Source organism: Aegilops tauschii, chromosome 7, assembly GCF_002575655.3.
Source record: "Aegilops tauschii subsp. strangulata cultivar AL8/78 chromosome 7, Aet v6.0, whole genome shotgun sequence".
In the NCBI taxonomy this organism is placed as follows: Eukaryota; Viridiplantae; Streptophyta; class Magnoliopsida; order Poales; family Poaceae; genus Aegilops; species Aegilops tauschii.
In genome coordinates, this window is record NC_053041.3 from 571,750,471 (window position 1) to 571,771,862 (window position 21,392).

The 21,392-nt window shown below is 45.4% G+C and overlaps 2 protein-coding genes across 2 annotated transcripts; both read left to right on the top strand.

Moving 5' to 3' along the window:
- Nucleotides 1-16,322: 16,322 nt before the first annotated feature.
- On the top strand, nucleotides 16,323-17,237 carry LOC141027420 (uncharacterized). Its single transcript, XM_073504449.1, has one exon. The coding sequence runs from the start codon at nucleotides 16,323-16,325 to the stop codon at nucleotides 17,235-17,237; it is 915 nt and encodes a 304-aa protein (XP_073360550.1).
- Nucleotides 17,234-20,027, top strand: LOC141027421 (uncharacterized). Its single transcript, XM_073504450.1, has 3 exons — nucleotides 17,234-17,716; nucleotides 18,592-19,482; nucleotides 19,740-20,027. Exons 1-3 carry the CDS (start codon nucleotides 17,234-17,236, stop codon nucleotides 20,025-20,027), a joined length of 1,662 nt encoding a protein of 553 aa, XP_073360551.1.
- Nucleotides 20,028-21,392: the final 1,365 nt, after the last annotated feature.

The following is a 21,392-nucleotide window of genomic DNA, read 5'->3' on the forward strand; positions in this document are numbered from 1 at the left end:
CAGGAGCGTGGCCCATTGGTCCCGGTTTGTCCCACCAACCGGGACCAAAGGGTCCGGACGAACCGGGACCAATGCCCCCACGAGGCCCGGCAGGCCCCTGGCCGCACGAACCGGGACCAATGCTCACATTAGTCCCGGTTCGTGACTGAACCGAGACTAATGTGAATATTGCCCTGTGACCAAAGCCCAGTTTTCTACTAGTGAAGTGCAATATGTATGGTAGATATAGGTTTTTGTAATCTGAAATATAGAAACAGCAAGGTAGCAAGTGGTAAAAGTGAGCGTAAATGGTATTGTAATGCTAGGAAACAAGGCCTAGGGTTCATACTTTCACTAGTGCAAGTTCTCTCAACAATAATAACATAATTGGATCATATAACTATCCCTCAACATGCAACAAAGAGTCACTCCAAAGTCACTAATAGCGGAGAACGAACGAAGAAATTATTGTAGGGTACGAAACCACCTCAAAGTTATTCTTTCCGATCGATCTATTCAAAAGTCTGTAGTAAAATAACACGAAGCTATTCTTTCCGTTCGATCTATCCTAGAGTTCATACTAGAATAACACTTTAAGACACAAATCAACCAAAAACCCTAATGTCACCTAGATCAAGTATGATTATACGATATGCATCACACAATCACAGATTCATCTATTCAAACCAACACAAAGAACTTCAAAGAGTGCCCCAATGTTTCTACCGGAGAGTCAAGACGAAAACGTGTGCCAACCCCTATGCATAAGTTCACAAGGTCACGGAACCCGCAAGTTGATCACCAAAATACACATCAAGTAGATCACGTGAATATCCCATTGTCACCACAGATAAGCACATGCAAGACATACATCAAGTGTTCATCCTTAAAGACTCAATCCGATAAGATAACTTCAAAGGGAAACTCAATCCATTACAAGAGAGTAGAGAGGGAGAAACAGCATAGGATCCAACTATAATAGCAAAGCTCGCGATACATCAAGATCGTGCCACATCAAGAACACGAGAGAGAGAGAGAGAGATCAAACACATAGCTACTGGTACATACCCTCAGCCCCAAGGGTGAACTACTCCCTCCTTGTAATGGAGAGCGCCGGGATGATGAAGATGGCCACCGGTGATGGATCCCCCCTCCGGCAGGGTGCCGGAACAGGGTCCCGATTTGTTTTTGGTGGCTACAGAGGCTTGCGGTGGCGGAACTCCCGATATAGGTTTCTTTCTGGGGGTTTCTGTATTTATAGGAATTTTTGGCGTCGGTCTCACATCAGGGGGGTCTCCGAGTCGTCCACGAGATAGGGGGCGCGCCCTCCACCCTCGTGGATGGCTCGGGACTCTTCTGGCCCAACTCTTTTACTCCGGGGGCTTCTTTTGGTCCATAAAAAATCATCAAAAATTGGCACGCCAATTGGACTCCATTTGGTATTCCTTTTCTATAAAACTCAAAAACAAGGAAAAAACAGAAACTGGCACTGGGCTCTAGGTTAATAGGTTAGTCCCAAAAATCATATAAAATAGCATATAAATGCATATAAAACATCCTAGATGGATAATATAATAGCATGGAACAATCAAAAATTATTGATACGTTGGAGACGTATCAGACCCCCCTATCGCCCACCTTCACTTGGCGATGGTTCCAAATGCCGTCGCGGAAAGGGGTTAAAAACCGTTTGTATAGCACCGACGCGTACTAGTGACGACACATTCATTAGAAATTACAAATTAGGACTACAAGATAGTCCATGACACATTCATTAGAAATGATAAATTTAGGCCTACTACGAGATAGTTGACGACAAATGGCTTCTTGCCCTAGAACATAGTTCATGACAAATACGGCATGGGTCCATCCGGTTCCATGACGAGTGCACCGGAGCGAAGTCCCTACTGAGTCGAGTGAGGCCATCTCCCCTTCTTGTCACGTGCCTAATCCTCCTCTTGCGCCTCGCGAGCCTTTGCAAGCTTTCTTGCCCTCTCCTCCTCACTAGCAAGTTTCGCTTGGCGTGCCCTCTCCTCCTCTCGTTTCTTTCGCTCCATCCTCTCCTTTTGACGACGCTCTTCCTCCAAGCCTCTTCAACTGATTCTTCGAACCACCGCTGGCGCCTAAGACAATCTTGATATTGATCCTTTTGGACATCTTTTGTCACTTCATGATGTACTTTCATAGAGGAGGCGGTGGTTGCATACAAAAATTTTGTTAGTGTTGACACACATTTGAGAGTAACATGTTACTTCTCTAGCACACCGGTGGATGGTCATAGGCGTTAGTTGGAAGCGCATGATCATGAGCATAGTTGGGGCATACAAAATATCTCCTCCCTTACGTCCATGATTTCTTTCGGTCGGTGGACACCTTCACCTTGCAAACATCTCCACACCAACATGGCGGGATGTTCACACCTTTCTCCTTCACCTTGTCCAAAGATGCATTCTACCACTTGTTCGGCATGTCATCTTGGTTAGCACACGCTGGCCTCGTCATGGAACCGGATGAAGCCATGCCTACAAAACTAGGGTTTCCCCACAAATTTCAACACATTGACATGTATAGAGGTAAATGCATCAACACATTCAAATGCGTAACCCTAGCCAAAATTAGGGTTTCCCCACAAATTTTCACACAAATTTCCAAATCCAAGCAACAACTAGGGTTTCCCCAAACTAGCAAGATTTGAGCTAACGTGACAATTCCTTTGGATGAAAACGAGGGGATCGGAGGAGATTACCATAAGGGAGGGGTTGGCTTCGAGATCCACGGACAAAATCTCCGGATTTGTAAGATTTGGGAAGGATTTAAGAGGGGTGACAGGGGGCAGAGGGGAGGCACTGAGCTTCGGGTTTGTGTGGGGGTGGGGGTGTGTGGGGTGGGGTGGGTGGGAGGGGTGGGGGCAGCCTAAGTGACGCACAGATGTGCAGCGCCAAAGGCCTAGGCGCTACACATTAACATGTGGGGCGCCTATCCCTTAGGCGTTGCACAACTCAAATGGCTACTGGAAACATTCTGTTACTCTCTGGTCAGCCGTGTCGAGAGGTGCAGCGCCTAAGGGAGGGGCACTGCACTATGTAGTGCAGCGCCTTTCGCTTTGGCGCTGCACACCTGGACACGGCTGACTAGAGAGCAACAGAAGCATTCCAGTAGGTTTTTGGTTCAAAAATTCTCTTTGTCTGTTTGCAGCGCCTAGGTCTCAGACGCTGCACTAGACACTGCAATGCCTCAGGATGCTGCACTGTGTAGTGCAGCGCCTGACATAGAGGCGCTGCACACTGACTTAGAGAATTTTTTCCCCAAAAACCTAATGGAATGTGTTCTGTGCTCTCTGGACAGTCATGTCCAGATATGCAGCGCCTAAGGTAAAGGCGCTGCACTGTCTAGTGTAGCGCCTCTCCCTTAGGCGCTGCACATCTGGACATGACTGTCCAAAGAGCAACATAACGCTTCCAGTAGGTTTTCAGGCCGAAATTTCACTAAGTCGGTGTGCAGCGCCTATGGGTCAGGCGCTGCACTGTGTTGTGCACCGCGTAACAACTGGGTGTTGCATTGTCTGCTAATTACAAATACCAACTGCTTCTTAGGTTTTGTGGTTCGCATACGATGTCACATAATCATTAGTAATAGCACATATAGTAGTCCAAAACACATAAAGGAGGCATAGCACATAGAGTAGTCCAAATCACATAGTCATACAAAGATAAAGGAGTTATAGCACATAGAGTAGTCCAAAACACATAGTCATTCGCCACATAGCACATCTCATTCTCCATTTCTCCTTTTGCTTCTCTTCCTCCTCCTCTTGCATCTTCTTCTCTTGTGCGGCTACCTCCTCCTCACTCACCATCCTGTTTAGAATTCCTGGATGGCGATCCAATATGACACAAATTTCCCTTTCAGCCGGTAATACCCTTGTTCTCAATTGACGCAGGAACCACTCCCAGTTATCATTGTTCTCCACCTCAACCAAAGAGAAATCCAAAGGCAACACCTGGTTATTGGCATCACTTGCTATTGCAACCAATATAGTGCCCTTGTATTGTCCGGTCAAAAACGTGCCATCAATGGCGATGACGGGCCGACAATTCTCAAAAGCCTTCACGCATTGCTCAAAGGCCCAAAATGCACGACCAAATACTCAGACTGTCCTCCCATTGTGAATAAATATTTGGTGCCCATGAGGCTCGACCACGTGAACCATGCCTGGGTTTGTGGCCGCCATAGCTAACAACAACCTAGGGAGTTGGTTGTATGCTTCCTCCCAATTTCCATACACCATCTTGAATGCGGCTTGATTCGCCTTCCATGCCTTTTCGTACTTCACCTTGTAATGAAAGATGGCTTTCACAAGGTTAATGACACTCTTAATGCTCATTGTTGGAAGTGTGGACATTGGGTTGGAAAACCTGTAAGCGATGAACTTGGACGTGAGTTGTCTGTGTTCTTGGGACACAAGCTTGCCATCTGCATTCTTGTGTCGGCACATGTGACTTGGTACACAATTCACTATGCGGTAAGTGGGACCTCCTTTCCATGGACTTGCACGCACAATCCATGGACAGCTTGGCACTTCACATTTAACCATGTAACGCACATTGACGTCCGAGTTGGCCACTATGTGGACGATAATGCGTAACCGAGTAGTTGTCGAGCCACATCTTAAATTCCAAGAAGGATCCAAACTCACAACCGGGATATATCCCGTTCTTGTCTTCTTCCAAATCACTGTGAGAACTTGGCCTAGCTCCAAGAGATACACATTTGCCACCATCTACAACGGCCTCATTGGCGAGACTAAGATCCTTGTACAATGGTGTCTTGTGATCCCTCCAGAATACCTTCTTAAATGATTCGGCCTCCTTCGTCGTGAACCCCTCCTCATCAACTTCTTCATCAGGACCATCGTCATCCGAGTCCGATGCATATGAACGGGAAAAAGGGATGGATTGGTCCATTGTCTCTTTCACCTGATATTTGTCGGGATCACCCACATTGTTATCATGGAGATCAACTTCGTTGTCATCCTCCTCGTACTCATCATTCTCCTCTTGAAAAGCTTCATTTTGGTTGTTTGAAACTGGGCTCAATGTTGGCCAAACTTGTTGCGTTGAATGAGGTTCACTCATTTGATCTTGGTTCATGGGTGGGAGTACTAGCAACCAACGGGGAGGGGTTCCGGTTCAAGTCCAAATGCAAACTAGACTCAACCTTCTTGGAGGCAAATAACTCAAGAGCCTTGTCTAGAGATTCGGCAACCGTCTCCTTGTATGCAACCCAACGTTGATCGGAGTTCACATGCATTGTCTTCCAACGGATGTGCATTCCAAAACCAACATTATGCCTTCCCTCCAACTCAACAACATCACTTGGGTCCATCCAATTCAAATCCTTCCTCACTTGTTCGAAGACATCTGCATAGCTAGGACTACTCTCAAACACAATGTCAAGCTCATCCGGGTCCGGCTCAACATTGCCTTTCAAAAAGGCCTCCTTATCCACATGATGAACATAAATGCATGTTCTTCCCATCCCTAAAATAATCAAAAACACACATATATCCAATAACTACTTAACCGAATATTTGCACAAAATACATAACATAATCCTAACCCCAACTTAACAATAACCACAACCCTAACCATAGCATAACCCTAACCCCAACATAACAACACACATAACCCTAACCCTAGCATAGCAGGAAGCCTAGCCCTAGCAAATTGAGAAAGAAACATAACATGTTTCAACACAAATTTCCAAATCCATGCCAAAACTAGGGTTTCCCCAAACTAGCAAGATTTGAGCAAATATGAAAATTCCTATGGATGAAAATGAGGGGATCGGAGGACAATACCATAAGCGAGGGGTTGGCTTCGAAATCCACGGACAAATACTCCGGATTTGCAAGATTTGAGAGGATTTGAGAGGGGGAGAGGGGGAGAGAGGGGGGGCGCTTAGCTTCGGGTGTGGGTGGGGTGGGGGCAACCTAAGTGACACACAGACAGTGCAGCGCCTAAGGGCTGGGCGCTGCACATTACATGTGTGGCGCCTAGCACTTATGTGTTGCACATTACATGTATGGCGCCTATCCCTTAGGCGCTGAACGGCTGGATGTGGGGCCGTTCCTGGCCCCGGGCTGCCACGCTGGCCCGGCGTGTGGCGCCTAAGACCCAGGCGCTGCATAGTATAGTGTGGCGCCTAGCTGTTAGGCGCCACACAAAACGGTCAGTTTGTGAAAAAAATTCAAGGGCGGTTCAGAACGTGAGTTGATTTCGCCAACAGGTCAAATATGTGTTTTTTGCCTCTCCATTCACATCTGACATGGTACAGTAGCCTGCCTCACACTTGTCTCTCTCGATAGGCTCACAGTGGCCTGCATGCCTAGTGATGCGACCGGCGTAGCTGTGTTAAATGACCTGGATAAGCTAGAGCACGAATCTCAGCGGGACTCAACAAATGGGATAAGAGGGGGTCGGGACTCCCGGGACCTGTCACACCTTTCCGTTAACACTAAGTTACATCTAATTTTGTATGAGACTTGTCTGTTCAATTAACTTGCTGATCAATTTTATGGTTTCGTAGTGATTCTGCAAAATCACTATTCTCAAAAACATTCAGATGGTTCCTTCCTTTTAGAAAGTTTCAACATATATCGCCAGGATCAAATTTGATAGAAAATAATGCCTTTTATATCTCAAGATGACATCTAGTAATATACTGAATCGTGTGTTCAACGGTTTCTCATATAGTTTATGGCATTCAGCTCATTATCCGTGTTATCTCTAGAGCTGAGAAGATGGTTCTAATGCTTGAAGAACAATTTCTTTTTTCAAAAAGTACATGTATAAGGAGCCACTGGATGTGTGAATGATGGTTGAGGTATGTTGCCTTATGTGATAGTTATTTTCAGTAAGAAGCATGAACATCTTTTAAATAGATATATATACTCCATGGGAGCTTAAATAGTTTGCTAACTTTAACAAATATTAAATGAGATTTATATTGATACCATACTAAACATAATTGCATCTAGGAATGCTAGAGGAAAATTTTAAGGTAAAATAGAAATTATTTGATTTTGGATGCACTTTTACTATAATGCTTATTAATATTATTTCACATATACATATATTGAATATTATTTTGATGTTTATATTGAGGGGCCCCTGATTCCAGTCTCGTCCCGGGCCCCACAAATCTCACCGGCCCTGTTAGTGGTGGATGCATCCAGGCGGTAGATGGTGCATGGGACAGCTAGCGGTGGCCGGAGTGGGAGGCCCAATGGTGCCAACGGCCGTTTCTCCACCACTCAAGTGACCTCATCGTCCGTGGCATCCACCGCCAGCACTAGCAAGGTGTGTCTCCAGGCATGCAGGATCGCCCCAGCGAGTCTGTATGGCTCATTCTCTGAGCGCCTGCGTACCAGGAGTGACGGGGATTCCATCGTGTCCTTCCCCAGCCGGATGCCCTCTCGCAGCCCTGTGACGCTCTTCTTGAGCTTGAACAGCGCTTGGTCGAATGAGGCAATGAGCCATACGTGTGGGCGAGCGTATGGCGCCGGTTGCAGGTGATACGTCTCCGTCATATCTATAATTTTTGATTGTTTCATGCCAATATTCTAAAACTTTCATATACTTTTGGCAACATTTTATACTATTTCTGGGACTAACATATTGATCCAGTGCCCAATGCCAGTTCCTGTTTGTTGCATGTTTTTGTTTCGCGGAATAACCATACCAAACGAAGTCCAAAAGCGATAAAAACTTTTGGAGATTTTTTTGGAATATATGTGATTTTTGGGAATTGGAATCAACGTGAGATGATGCCTGAGGGGCCCACAAGCCCTGGAGGCGCGCCCCCCTACCCTGGGTGCGGCCAAGGGGCTTGTGGCCACCCCGTAAGGCGGTTGATACGTCTCTAACGTATGTATAATTTTTTATTGTTCCATGATGTTATATTATCATTCTTCGATGTTTTACAATCATTTTATAGTCATTTTGTATCATTTTTTCGTACTAACCTATTGATATAGTGCCCAGTGCCAGTTGCTGTTTTTTTGCATGTTTTTTACATCTCAGGGAATCAGTACCAAACGGAGTCCAAACGCAGTGAAACTTTTTGTGGATTTTTTTGGACCAGAAGACATCCAGTAGGCCGAGGAAGCACCTGGGGGTGCTCCGAGGGAAGCACAACCCACCAGGGCACGCCTGGAGGCCCAGTCGCGCCCTGGTGGGTTGTGCCCACCTCGGTGGCCTCCCGCACCACCTCTTTAACCTGTAAATACCCCAATATTCCAGAAACCCTAGGGGAGTCGACGAAAATCAATTCCAGCTGCCGCAAGTTCCAGAAACCACAAATCCAATCTATACACCATCATGGAGGGGTTCATCATGTCCATTGGTGCCTCTCCGATGATGCGTGAGTAGTTCTTTGTAGACCTACGAGTGCGTAGTTAGTAGCTAGATGGCTTCCTCTCTCTTGTTTGATTCTCAATACAATGGTCTCTTGGAGATCCATATGATGTAACTCTTTTTGCTGTGTGTTTGTTGGGATCCGATGAACTTTGAGTTTATGATTAGATCTATCTTTTTATCCATGAAAGTTATATGAGTCTTCTTTAATCTCTTATATGCATGATTGCTTATAGCCTCGTATTTCTTCTCCGATATTTGGGTTTTGTTTGGCCAACTTGATCTATTTATCTTGCAATGGGAAGTGGTGCTTTGTGATGGGTTCGATCTTACGGTGCTTGATCCTAGTGACAGAAGGGGAACCAACACGTGTGTATCGTTGCTATTAAGGATAACAAGATGAGGTCTATTTCTACATAAATAGATCTTGTCTACATCATGTCATCGTTCTTACTGCATTACTCCGTTTCTCCATGAACTTAATACACTAGATGCATGCTGGATAGCGGCCGATGTGTGGAGTAATAGTAGTAGATGCATGCAGGAGTCGGTCTACTAATCTTGGATGTGATGCCTATATAATGATCATTGCTTGGATATCATCATGATTATTTGAAGTTCTATCAATTGCCCAACAGTAATTTGTTTACCCACTGTTTGCTATTTTTCTCGAGAGAAGCCACTAGTGAAACCTACGGCCCCCGGGTCTCTTCTTTAATATATTTGCCTTCGCGATATATTCTTATTTGCTTTTATTTTCAGATCTATTAATCCAAAAACACAAAAATACCTTGCTACATTTTATTGTTATGTATTTTATCTCGCGTTCCCATGAGATCTATTTATCCAATCTACTAAATTTTATCTATCTCTTTACCCGTGAGGGATTGACAGCCCCTGTCTTACGTCGGGTTGCAAGTATTTGTTCTTTGTGTGCAGGAGTTTTTTATGTGGTGTTGTGTGGTTCTCCTACTGGTTAGATAACCTTGGTCTCATCACTGAGGGAAATACCTACCGTTGTTGTGCTGCATCATCCCTTCTTCATTGGGGAAATACCGACGTTGTTCAAGCAAACATCAGCGGTTCGTGCCCTTCTTACGCCACAAGAAAGATAATATCCGGATAAAAATCATGTTAAAATTTCAGCCCAATCAGAGTTACGAATCTCCGGGAATTTAAGAAACAGTGAAAGGCCAGAATCTGGAACGCAGAAACAGAAGGAAACAGAGAGAGATCCAATCTCGGAGGGGCTCCCGCCCCTCCGCCGCCATGGAGGCCATGGACCAGAGGGGAAACCCTTCTCCCATCTAGGAGGAAGGTCAAGGAAGAAGAAGAAGGAGGGGGGCTCTCTCCCGCTCTCTCCCGGTGGCGCCGGAACGCCGCCGGGGCCATCATCGTGACGACAATCTACACCAACGACTTCGCCGCCATCATTACCAACTCTCTTCCCCTCTATGCAGCGGTGTAACACCCCTTCTCCCTACTGTAATCTCTACTTGAACATGGTGCTCAATGCTATATATTATTTCCCAATGACGTGTGGCTATCCTATGATGTTTGAGTAGATCTGTTTTGTCCTATGGGTTAATTGATGATCGTGATTGGTTTGAGTTGTATGTTTTATTATTGGTGTTGTCCTATGGTGCTCTCTATGTTGCGCAAGCATGAGGGATCCCCGCTGTAGGGTGTTGCAATACGTTCATGATTTGCTTATGGTGGGTTGCTAGAGTGATAGAAGCTTAAACCCGAGTAATTGGTTGTTGCGTATGGGAGTAAAGAGGACTTGATACCTTATAATGCTACGGTTGGGTTTTACCTTAATGATCTTTGGTAGTTGTGGATGCTTGCTAGAGTTCCAATCATAAGTGCATATGATCCAAGTAAAGAAACTATGTTAGCTTATGCCTCTCCCTCGTATAAAATTGTAATAATGATTACCGGTCTAGTTATCGATTGCCTAGGGACAAATAACTTTCTTGTGACAAAAAGCTCTGTACTAAAACTAACTTAGTTGTTTGTTTATCTAAACAGCCCCAAGCTGCGCCCCCCCAAAGGTAGCACCTCCCAGTACCAGCCCGGTGGAGCCCAGTCCCGAACATGGCCCCTCCGATCAAGCAGGCCTCCTCGGCCGAGTCGACGACGAGGATGCGTGATAAGCATCGTCGACGTCGATGCGGGAATAATTGCTTTAACTAAAAAATAAACTAGTTCTATTAATTTTCTTACTAAAAATAAACTACTTCTATAGTAAAATAAACTAGTTTTATTAATTCAACTAGTTCAACTAAGCACTTTACTATAAATAAAATAAAGTAGTACTTACTAAAATAAATTAGTTTAACTAGTTCTATTATTTTTCTAACTAATTCTATTAAACACTTACTAAAAAATAGTAAAAAACTATATTAAATTTTTTCTATAAACTAAACACTATACTGCCCTAAAATAACATCTACTTATTAGTTACCTAACCTATTTCCCTAACTAAGAAACATCTAATTAACTAAAAAAACATCTAATTCAACTAACCTAAAATGCACTAACCTAAATCAACTAACATAGAAAATTCATCGAGCAAGATCAACTTGAACAAAAATATCGACAATTATAATACATATATACATGGAAAATATGCTATCCATCTACATACATAGCCACATACATATATACATGGAAAAAATACATATATGAAAAAAATGAAAAAAAGAGAGCCGGGGCGGCGGCGGCTCACAGCGGGGCCGGCCGGCAAGGGCGACGGCGGGGGTGGCGGCGGCGTCGACGACGGCAACGGAGGGGGCGGCGGACGGCGTCGGCGTGGGCTCCCAGGCGCGGGGGGGCAGGGGCACGGGCGACGGCGACGACATGGGCGGCGGACGGCGACGTCGTGGGCGGCGGACGGCGATGGCATGGGCGGCGGACGGCGTCGGCGTGGGCTCCGGCGCGGTGCAACTCTTTCGCCCCGGTTGGTAGCACCAACCGGGACCAAAGGCCTTGTGCTGCCCGCGGCCAAAAGTTTAGTCCCACCTCGCTAGTTGAGAGGGGCTCGGAGTGGTTTATAAGCCCCAATGCGGCTGCCCTCTCGAGCTCCTCTCAAATGTAGGCTTACGGGCCTAATGTCACACTACACTGCCTGTGGGCCTACTGGGCCTTCTGCGGGCCTGAATCCTGGCCCATGGTTGGGTTTCTAGTCATATTCAGGCCGTGGAGTCCCACTAGGTGGCATTTTTTTATTTTTTTCCATTTTTTTGTTTTTTTCTTTATTTATTTTATTTTGTTTTTTGCTTTATTTTTTAGTTCTTTTTGCTTTTAGGTCAGAAAAATTATAAACTTTCTGTTAGTGCATTAGTTTTTAATTTTGAATAGTTTAAATTTGAATTCTTTGAAATTTGTGTGAATCACTAGTTTGTGATTAACTTTACTATAAAAATAGATTTTTGAGTGATTCTTTTTCCTGCTATTTAATATTACTGTGTTTTATCATTATATTCAAAAATAGTTTTTGTTATTTTAGTTTCTAACAAAAAATCTTTACGATAATTATTTTTGCTATTAAAGTTTTAACAAAAAAAGTTCTTTATGAAAATTCTTTTTGCTTTTAATGTTTTGAACCGCAAATAATTTGATAATTTTAGTTGCATAAATTTTATATAATTTTAGTTTCAATAATACTAGAGGTTTATAAAAGCTTTTTAGTTGATTCCTTTTGCTACTAGAGTTTCATTAAAGTTTCTAGTTCATTCTTTTTTTATTAGAGTTTCATTAAAATTTTCTAGTTCATTCTTTTAGTTTATTATTTTTGATATTAGAGTTTCATAAAAGTTTTCTAGTTCATTCTTTTTTATATTAGTTCATTCTTTGAGATAAATGACCCTGAAATTGAAAAGCACTTCAGATGAACTCTGAAGAGGTTGAAAATTGGCATTGTATCATCATTTCACCCACATAGCATGTGCTAAAAAGTTGAGAGGGTTACGGCAAAAACTGGATGCACTTCGTGTACAAAATGGACAATCTCTTTCGAAGTATCAGGGTTTCGGGCGAAAACTCGTTTGTTACAAAGGGATTTCATTTTTTGAACTTATTTGAACTCCAGACTTTTTGTGTGTTCAAAATTCACCATTCAAAGCTACATCATAAATTTTCAACCGTTTCTGACTTCATTTGTTATTTTTCATGCATTTACTGATTTTTTTTAGCTAAATGACCCTGAAATTGAAAAGCACTTCAGATGAACTCTAAAGAGGTTGAAAATTGGCATTGTATCATCATTTCACCCACACAGCATGTGCTAAAAAGTTGAGAGGGTTACGGCAAAAACTGGATGCACTTCATGTACTAAACGGACAATCTCTTTCGAAGTATTAGGGTTTCATGCTGAAACTCGTCTGTTACAAAGGGAATTCATTTCTTTGAACTTATTTGAACTCTAGACCTTTTTGTGTGTTCAAAATGCATCATTCAAAGTCACATCATCAATTTTCAACCCTTTCTATCACTATATACATGAGGATGCACGTGATATATACGCTAATATACGCAGGTGATTATCCTCATGCATGGTCTCCATGTGCACAAACGACCGCCGATGTACCGCTCATAGGGCTCTTACTTGCATGCATGCTCTTGGTGGGACTTTAATTGCAGGCAAGTCCCTGGTGCATCAATCGAGGGCCTGCTGCTTGCATGCATGTTCTTGGTGCATCGCTTAATGGCCTGCTGCTATCATGCATGATCTTGGTGCACCACGCCAATGGTTATGCATTTTCATTCACATCAATCACTAATTATAGCATGTTCGCACATAACAAGATGAACTGATCGTTACATACCACGTTGTGTTCTTTTGGTGGCCATCAGCCTAACTACCAAGCTAGAGATACAAGGATACGGCCACTAGAGTCGACCCGATGGCAAGATAGAAGCGTGTGTTCATATCAACCTCCCACGTCGGCTAGATGACTTCAACACAAAAGAAATTACATTCATAGGTGAACTAGCCGAAACACTAGATGCAACTGAAGAAAACATTGCTCAAGCAGCCTTAGAACACATTTGCACCCACTACAACATTGATATCAATGACCACAACTACCATGCATTTGAAGAGGCAAAAAGAAGTATATATGCTTCCAACACAAGAGAAGGCAGAAACCAAGAAATGAGTGTTTAACATTGCACGCCTGCAACCACACTGCAAAACGAATTTGCAAGGCAAACAAAAATCCTAGCAAAGGTATGCAACAACTTTTTTGATGTGATATCGGTTGGCATGTACCCTCAACGCCCACATAGTGAAGATCCCATCATTAGGTACACATATGTTCAATGCCACCTGTAGGACCGACACAACAATTTCCAAAAGCTCTTTATCACTTGATCACATGCAACTAATTCTGCAAGGGGCTACACCAGGATGATCTGATATAACAGGAACGGCCTATAAAAGCTCTTTATCAACATGAGTGTTCGTTATGTAGAACGCACTATACACGGCTACAATAAATAGGTCTTATAAAAATGTATCAGTGTGCATTAATTTCCCTATGTAGCAGAATGCGGCATGCATGATGTGAATAAATATGCTTCTCTTCATCTTATCTTTCTACTGCATTTTTTAGGTGTTCATTGATCATCTCTATATGATCCTGGCTACTATTGCCATCATCTTTTTTTCTCTATTTTAAAAAAAAGCATGCTTTATGTGCGTTCATTCTTTGGGCGATTACAAACCTAGAGCACCTCAGCGTCCAGGCAAGTGAGGGGGATGAAAATGTGACTAATGGTTATGGATGTATCAAACAATGCATCCTACTGCTTCGGCCACTGATGACGCACATCCACCGCTGATTTCAGGCAGCAACAACACAAGCCTATGCAGATCAAGCTTATTTTTCGGAGATCATTTCGAATTTGTGTGCCAACATACAAAGTGGCGAATGATTCCTCTTATTCTTTTCTCCTGTGTACATGTCCACCTTACTTTCCGTATGTCCACAAGTCATGAGACTGCTATTATATTTTTGTTGTATAATCTGTGAACCTCGCATCTGCACTCAACGTACTCTCTCCGTGCTTCAGACCAACTTTAAGATTATGATGCCAATTGATAAATGTTTGTATCACTTTGCAAAACTTCAGTACATTTACATGTACACGTCCACACACTCTTTTGACTATTGGGTGTTTGATCTGTTGGAATGTGGGCGATAGTCGCCCTAATATCATTTTCTTTGTTTGTTTGGGGGCTTTTGTGTGTTATTAATTGGGCTATCCAACACTAATTTTAGGCATACATTCATGTCGTTGAGGAGAAATGGCGCGGCAAAGCGCGTGTATACTTCTAGTACATGTTTGATGCATGCACCTGGTATCTGCTCTGTAGTAGGCCCCGATGTATCCCATCGACGTGGAGCCGCGCACGAACATGGAGCTGGGCATGAATGCGACCAATATTAGCTCCAAGGCCCACGGAAGTGGGGGAGGTCAACATCAGTGTCGACTGCAGCCGCCAGCCATAGCAGATGCCCATCAGCGGCAATGACTATTACTGCCCGGAAGTTGTTCGGTGATGTACTGCTACTGGACTGCCGCCCATTCTTTGTCTCCGGCCGCATCTCGGCAATCAAAGGACGAACGAATCTCGGACCACCGCCGTGCAACAATGCGGGTTGCATATTGCAGAGCGATGAAATCATGAGACAAAGGGGCATGCTTTCTTGCTGAATACAACCTACTAGATCAATGAGCGTGCCCTTTTGTTCTCCAAGCTAAGTGTATGGCTGCAAATTCGCACATCTATTTCTCCCCATGTCTCCCAAGCCTAACTAATGGACACTGCAACGGGCTACCAAAAGATAATAGCTGTGATCAATTTCATCATCTTTGTAGTCAATGAATGGGGACTTGATAGGCTGAATTACATGTGTTAGAACTATCATGTGGTTTGAGATCGAAGGGATGAAGGACGGAGGGCTTGAATAAATAAGAAGCGCAAGTAGCAGGTAGACCAATAAACAGGAGTAATTTCAAGCATTGAATTGTAATAAAGCGAGGAGGGAGTGTTGTGAAGACTAGCCACAATGGGTAGTAACATGCCCATTTTACTAGTCTATGTTACTACATCTATAGTGGGGAGTAACATATGTATGGTAACATGGAGCACTTCATTTATTATGCTATAGACACATCTTGCCTTGATATGTGTTATGTTACTCGTACTAGTAGTAACTAACTATGTTACCACTTTCATCTATTTCTTCATTTATTGCATGCCACATCATCTATTTAATCTAGATATGTGTGATGTTACTATATATGTTACTCCCACTAACTATGGGTAGTCGAAGAGCACCCCTGCCGACATCTGGCGAAGCCATCGCGAACGATCTCGAAGACTGGGCTCCTATATCTGTAGTAGTTGGGCAGCGTACAACAGTGTACACAGTACATGCAGTGATTCAAGTAGTGCCGACTGTCAACTTTAATGCTCCGTCAATTTTCTAAATCTCACGAGACGGGATACAGAGCGTGGTGCCCAAGGGGATCTCACCAGCAACGATATGACACAATGGTTTTACCCAGCTTTGGGCCCTAGGTTAGTAAAACCCTGCGTCCCGGCCTCAAGCTTTTTAATCTGAGCTATACACCTTGGGCTCCAGCTCACCCTACTTGCCAGCCTTAGGTGACTGGCTTTGGCTACCCGCTTGGGGATCCAGTACGATCGAAAGTCTGTGATTATGGGAACATGTATTCGGTAACTGCATGTCCATAATCATATACTACCTCACAAGGTTGATCTTCTAGTAACGGAAGGTCATGATGGGCAAGGAGATCGTGGAATCGTCCGGAGCGGCTAAAGTACTTGCCGTACCCGGTACGTCATACCCAGGGTTTGATCGCGAGAACTTCGGGGTCTGGAAGGCCCTCATGGAGTGTGGTCTCCGCGCCAACGAGCTATGGGACGTGGTCGATCCAGGAGGCGACGCGTTCAAGAAGGAGGGAGCCGAGCACCAGAAGGATCGGCAGGCGGCGTCAGCGATTTACTCGGTGATGCCGATGGATGTCCTCCAACACCTAATCGCCAAAGAAACGGCGAAGGAGGCATGGGATACTTTGAAGCTCATGTTCGAGGGACACACCCGCGTCAAGCAAGCCAATCTCCAAACTCTCCTAAGGAACTACGAGACTTTGGTCATGGGCGACAATGAGTTCGTGGATGGGTTCGCTTCACGGCTGGCTACTCTCGTCAATCGGATCCGCGCGCTTGGAGAAAACCTCACGGAGTCCTCGGTTGTCCGTCGGTTCTTGCGAGCAGCCCCTCCCCGGTACCTGCAAATTGTCACGGCGATCGAGCAGTGCGTCGATCTCGAGACTCTCTCCATCGACAATCTCGTCGGACGCTACAAGGCTCACGACGAGCGTATGCGGTACAGTCTCGGGGATGGGAGGAACGATGAGAATGTCATGCTCACACGGGCTCAGTGGCTGGCGCTGGACTCAAGGAGAGGAGGCGAGGGCTCTAGCAGCAACACTCGCCAAGATCATGCGCCAAAAGAACAAAGTAAGAAGAACGCCGGCGACGGCACTCCGAAGAAGAAGAAGTTCGACAAGCGCAAGATCAAGTGTCACAATTGTGGCATCATGGGGCACTTCAAGTCGGAGTGCAAGAAACCGCCGAAGGAGAAAGCTCTCATGGCCAAAGGAGGCGATGATGGAGACATGATGCTCATGGTCGAAGTATGCGAGCTAATGGATGAGGATAGTCCAGCTCCAAAGGTGCCGGCTACAGAGGTTGTCACGCTCATAGAGGAGGCAGTTATCTCCACGATAAGAAGAGGATGAACACGTCGAGGCACGTGTGGTACCTCGACACGGGCGCTAGCAACCACATGACCGGCGACAAGGACCAGTTTTCTGAGCTCAGTGTTTCGGTGGGAGGCACGGTTCAATTCGGCGACGGACGGACCGTTGACATCGCAGGGCGAGGTACTGTCCTGTTTGAGTTGAAGAATGGCGGTCACAAGGTACTCACAGATGTGTACTATATTCTCAAGCTAAAGAGTAGCATCATAAGTCTTGGCCAGCTCGAGGAGCGTGGTTGCAAGATTGTGCTCGAAGATGGCTTTCTATGGGGGTATGATCGTCAGATGATGTTGATTATGAAGGTGCAGAGGTCACCGAACAGGCTCTACGTCCTCAACTTGGATCGTGTGGATCTGGTATGTCTCCTGTCGAGCATGGACGACTCGGCATGGAAGTGGCACGCGCGCTACGGTCATCTAAATTTCCAGGCTCTTCGGCAACTTGGACAAAAGGAGATGGTACGTGGTCTACCGTGCATCAATCATGTCGACCAAGTGTGTGACGGTTGTCTCATTGGAAAACAAAGGCGAGCCCCGTTCCTAAGAGAGGGAAACTTTAGAGCGAGTAAAGCTCTTGAGTTGGTCCACGGAGACTTGTGCAGACCGATTACACCGGCCATCCCTGCCGGAAACAGATACTTCTTGCTCGTCGACGACGACTTCAGCGGATTCATGTGGATCGTGTTGTTGAAGCCGAAGGACCAAGCTTTGCAAGCCTTCAGGATAATAAAGATGGCGGCTGGAGTAGAATCTGAAGCCAAGTTGAAGGCCCTCCGTACCGATGGGGGGGTGAGTTCAAGTCTCGTGCATTCACGGAATTTTGCGAAGCTCAAGGGATCAAGAGGTATCTTACGGCACCATATTCACCGCAGCAAAACTGTGTTGTGGAGCGGAGGAATCAAACCGTGGTGGCGATGGCACGAAGCATGTTGAAGGCATGTCGGGCAAGTTTTGGGGTGAGGCGGTCAATACGGCCGTTTACTTGCTGAACCGGGCTCCAACCAAGAGTGTGGTTGGGATGACGCCGTATGAAGCATGGTATGGACACAAGCCCATGGCTGATCATCTTCGCACTTTCGGGTGCGTAGCGCATGTGAAGACAGTGACCGGGCATACTAGCAAATTGGCGGATCGGAGTATTCCAATGGTGCTAGTTGGCTATGAAAAGGGCACGAAGGCATACCGTGCGTGCAATCCCTCTACCAATAAGGTGGTTGTGACGCGTGACATGGTCTTTGAAGAAGCAAGGTTATGGAATTGGAACTCCACCGAGCCGGTATACCGGTCTTCCGATGAAATTTTTCACGTTGTTTACGACGAATCCGAGCATGCAGGTAATTTTGATCAGCCGGAGATCTCTTCGGGACGGAGCGATGCTCCGGACGGAGGCGCGACAGGAGACGCGCCAGCTACTCCCGCTGAGTCTCACGCACACGCGCGAGAGGAACCCAGCAGCCGACGCGCCAGAGGGCACGTACGGCACTCCTGGCAGCACAGCGCGCACTGGTGGTGTTGTTCCGCCAGGAGCGCCAAAACATGCCACGCCAGCTCGTGGCTCTCGTGGCCCAGCACTGGCCAGCCCAGGCGCCAAGAGCCTGTCCGCTGGAGGCGTTTCCAGCAGGCAGCAAAGCAGCCCACTTGCTGCAGCACCAGCACATGAAGGGCACGTACGTGAAGGTCATGTACATGAACATGGTACGCCTGTTTTGACTGGTTCATCTGATTCTGATGGAGCTACAAGCAGTTCGGAAGAACAAGAATCGACAGAAATTGGAGGTTTGGCAACCCCGGCAAGCACATCGTCATCGCCAACGGCGCCGGAAGAAACGCAACGTCCGCCAATGCCCTTCCGTCTTCGACCAGTGGTGGATTTATATCCAAAGGAAGTGCTTCCAAAAGTAAATCCTGTGAAAATTAAAAGAAAAGGACGGTGGTGTCTGCTTAGCGTCGAGGAACCGACGAAATTTGAAGATGCAAACATGGAGGAGTGTTGGCGTCGTGCTATGGACGAGGAGTTGGGATCGATCCAAGACTACAAAACATGGGAGCTCGTGGATCCACCCAACGACCATAAAATCATAGGGCTCAAGTGGGTGTACAAAGTCAAGAAAGATGCCGAAGGAAACTTGGTGAAGCATAAGGCAAGGCTCGTAGCCAAAGGATACGTGCAAGAGCAAGGTGTAGATTTCGAGGAAGTGTTCGCTCCCATCACAAGGATGGAATCGGTGAGGCTAGTTATAGCTCTCGTAGCTCAAGAATCTTGGAGGCTACATCACATGGATGTAAAATCCGCTTTTTTGAACGGGGAGTTGAAGAAGAAGTATATGTGAAGCAACCAGCGGGTTACATCAAAAAGGGAGAGGAACACAAGGTGTTGAAACTACACAAGGCATTGTACGGGCTATGCCAAGCTCCTCGGGCGTGGAACATCAAGCTTGATCGTACACTGGTTTCTCTTGGTTTTGAGAAAAGTCCACTGAAGCATGCTATGTACAAGCGAGGTAAAGGCAAGGATCGTCTCCTAGTGGGCATCTATGTTGATGATCTCTTGATAACTAGAGCAGATGAGGAGGAGATTGCTAGATTCAAGCTACAAATGAAGGAGCCTTTCAAGATGAGTGATCTAGGGCTCTTGACTTACTATGTCGGGATCGAGGTAGATCAAAAGCCGGAGGGAATCACACTATGCCAGAAGGCATATGCAAAGAAGATTCTTGAAAGTTGTAGCACGGAGGACTGCAATCCAAGTCATGTTCCAATGGAGCCTTGACTTAAACTTAGCAAGAGGAGCCAAGCACACGCGGTTGATGCAACGGAGTATAGAAGTGTGGTCGGAAGCCTAAGGTATCTTGTGAATACACGCGACCAGACTTGGCCTATTCCGTTGGCGTAGTGAGTCGCTTCATGGAAGCACCCACGACAGAACATTGGGCAGCTGTGAAACAAATACTCAGGTACATCAAAGGGACAACTAACTTCGATTGTGTCTATTTGAGAGAAAAGCTGAAGGATATGGTGGAGCTACTTGGCTACAGTGATAGCGACTTGGCAGGAGATATTGACGACCGTAAAAGTACCTGGGGTGTGGCATATTTCTTGGTAAGAAGTATTGTGAGTTGGCTATCACAAAAGCAGAAGGTGGTCACATTATCATCCTGTGAAGCGGAGTATATTGCAGCTGCAACCGCGGCAGGTCAAGGTGTGTGGCTAGAAAGGCTACTCGGTGACCTCACTGACAAGGAACCGGAAGGAGTGGTGCTCTACGTTGACAACAAGTCCACGATTGCCCTATGTAAGAATCCAGTGCATCATGACAGAAGTAAGCACATTGATATAAGGTATCATTAGGATTGCGTGGAAGAAGGCAAGATTGAAGTCAACTACATTTGCACCGATGACCAGCTTGCAGACATCTTGACCAAATCTTTGGAGCGACAGAAGTTCACGGAGATGCGGGAAAGGATCGGCGTCCAAGCTGTGAAGTGAGGACATCGTGCTTAGGGGGTTGATTGTTGGAAATAATCACGACTAGGTAAGTATAGTCCGGCACGGACTTGTAGCAGTAGCCGAGTCGTACATGTACTAGGTAGAATATTGGTAATATAAATACCAGTGCGTGTATCCCCTGTAACACTAGATCAATCAAAGCAACTAGATCGGAAACGCGCTTTGGCGCGTGGTGCCTGGCTGAACTTTTTGTCCCAGCTTTTAAACAAACTGCAATATTGTTGCTACTTGGTGTAGGATCGTTTTTCAAAGTCTGGCCGAAGGCAATGCAGTCACATGTACCAAATGCAAAGCAACCATGAGGTATTTTCTCAGTAGAATCATTCGTCTGGAAGTTCATGAGGAATGTAAATATATACTTTTCCAAAAGCGAGACCGGACGATCAATTCACATCAAGTTTGATACAGACAATGTACTTTTCATACAGCAAAATCACCACAGCGGCAATGCAAGACAAAGAACCTATGTAGTTCCATAGAAGCATATTTTTTGGAAATAACCTGATCGTCTTGACATTCAACCTTTCATAAGCCGCAACACATGAACCTGCTATCAATAGTTTGTTCAGTCACTTGAAACAGATAACATTTTCTCCATTGACAACAGACTTATGAACCTTGAACTAAC

Bases quoted from the DNA above. Each gene is read 5' to 3' on its own strand.
- LOC141027421 (XM_073504450.1), top strand. From the start codon at position 17,234: ATGAACACGTCGAGGCACGTGTGGTACCTCGACACGGGCGCTAGCAAC. The intron at 17,717-18,591 runs GTACGTGGTCTA...CCGAGCATGCAG, and splicing joins AACTTGGACAAAAGGAGATG to GTAATTTTGATCAGCCGGAG. The intron at 19,483-19,739 runs GTGAGGCTAGTT...AGTCCACTGAAG, and splicing joins CCATCACAAGGATGGAATCG to CATGCTATGTACAAGCGAGG.
- LOC141027420 (XM_073504449.1), top strand. From the start codon at position 16,323: ATGGAGTGTGGTCTCCGCGCCAACGAGCTATGGGACGTGGTCGATCCA.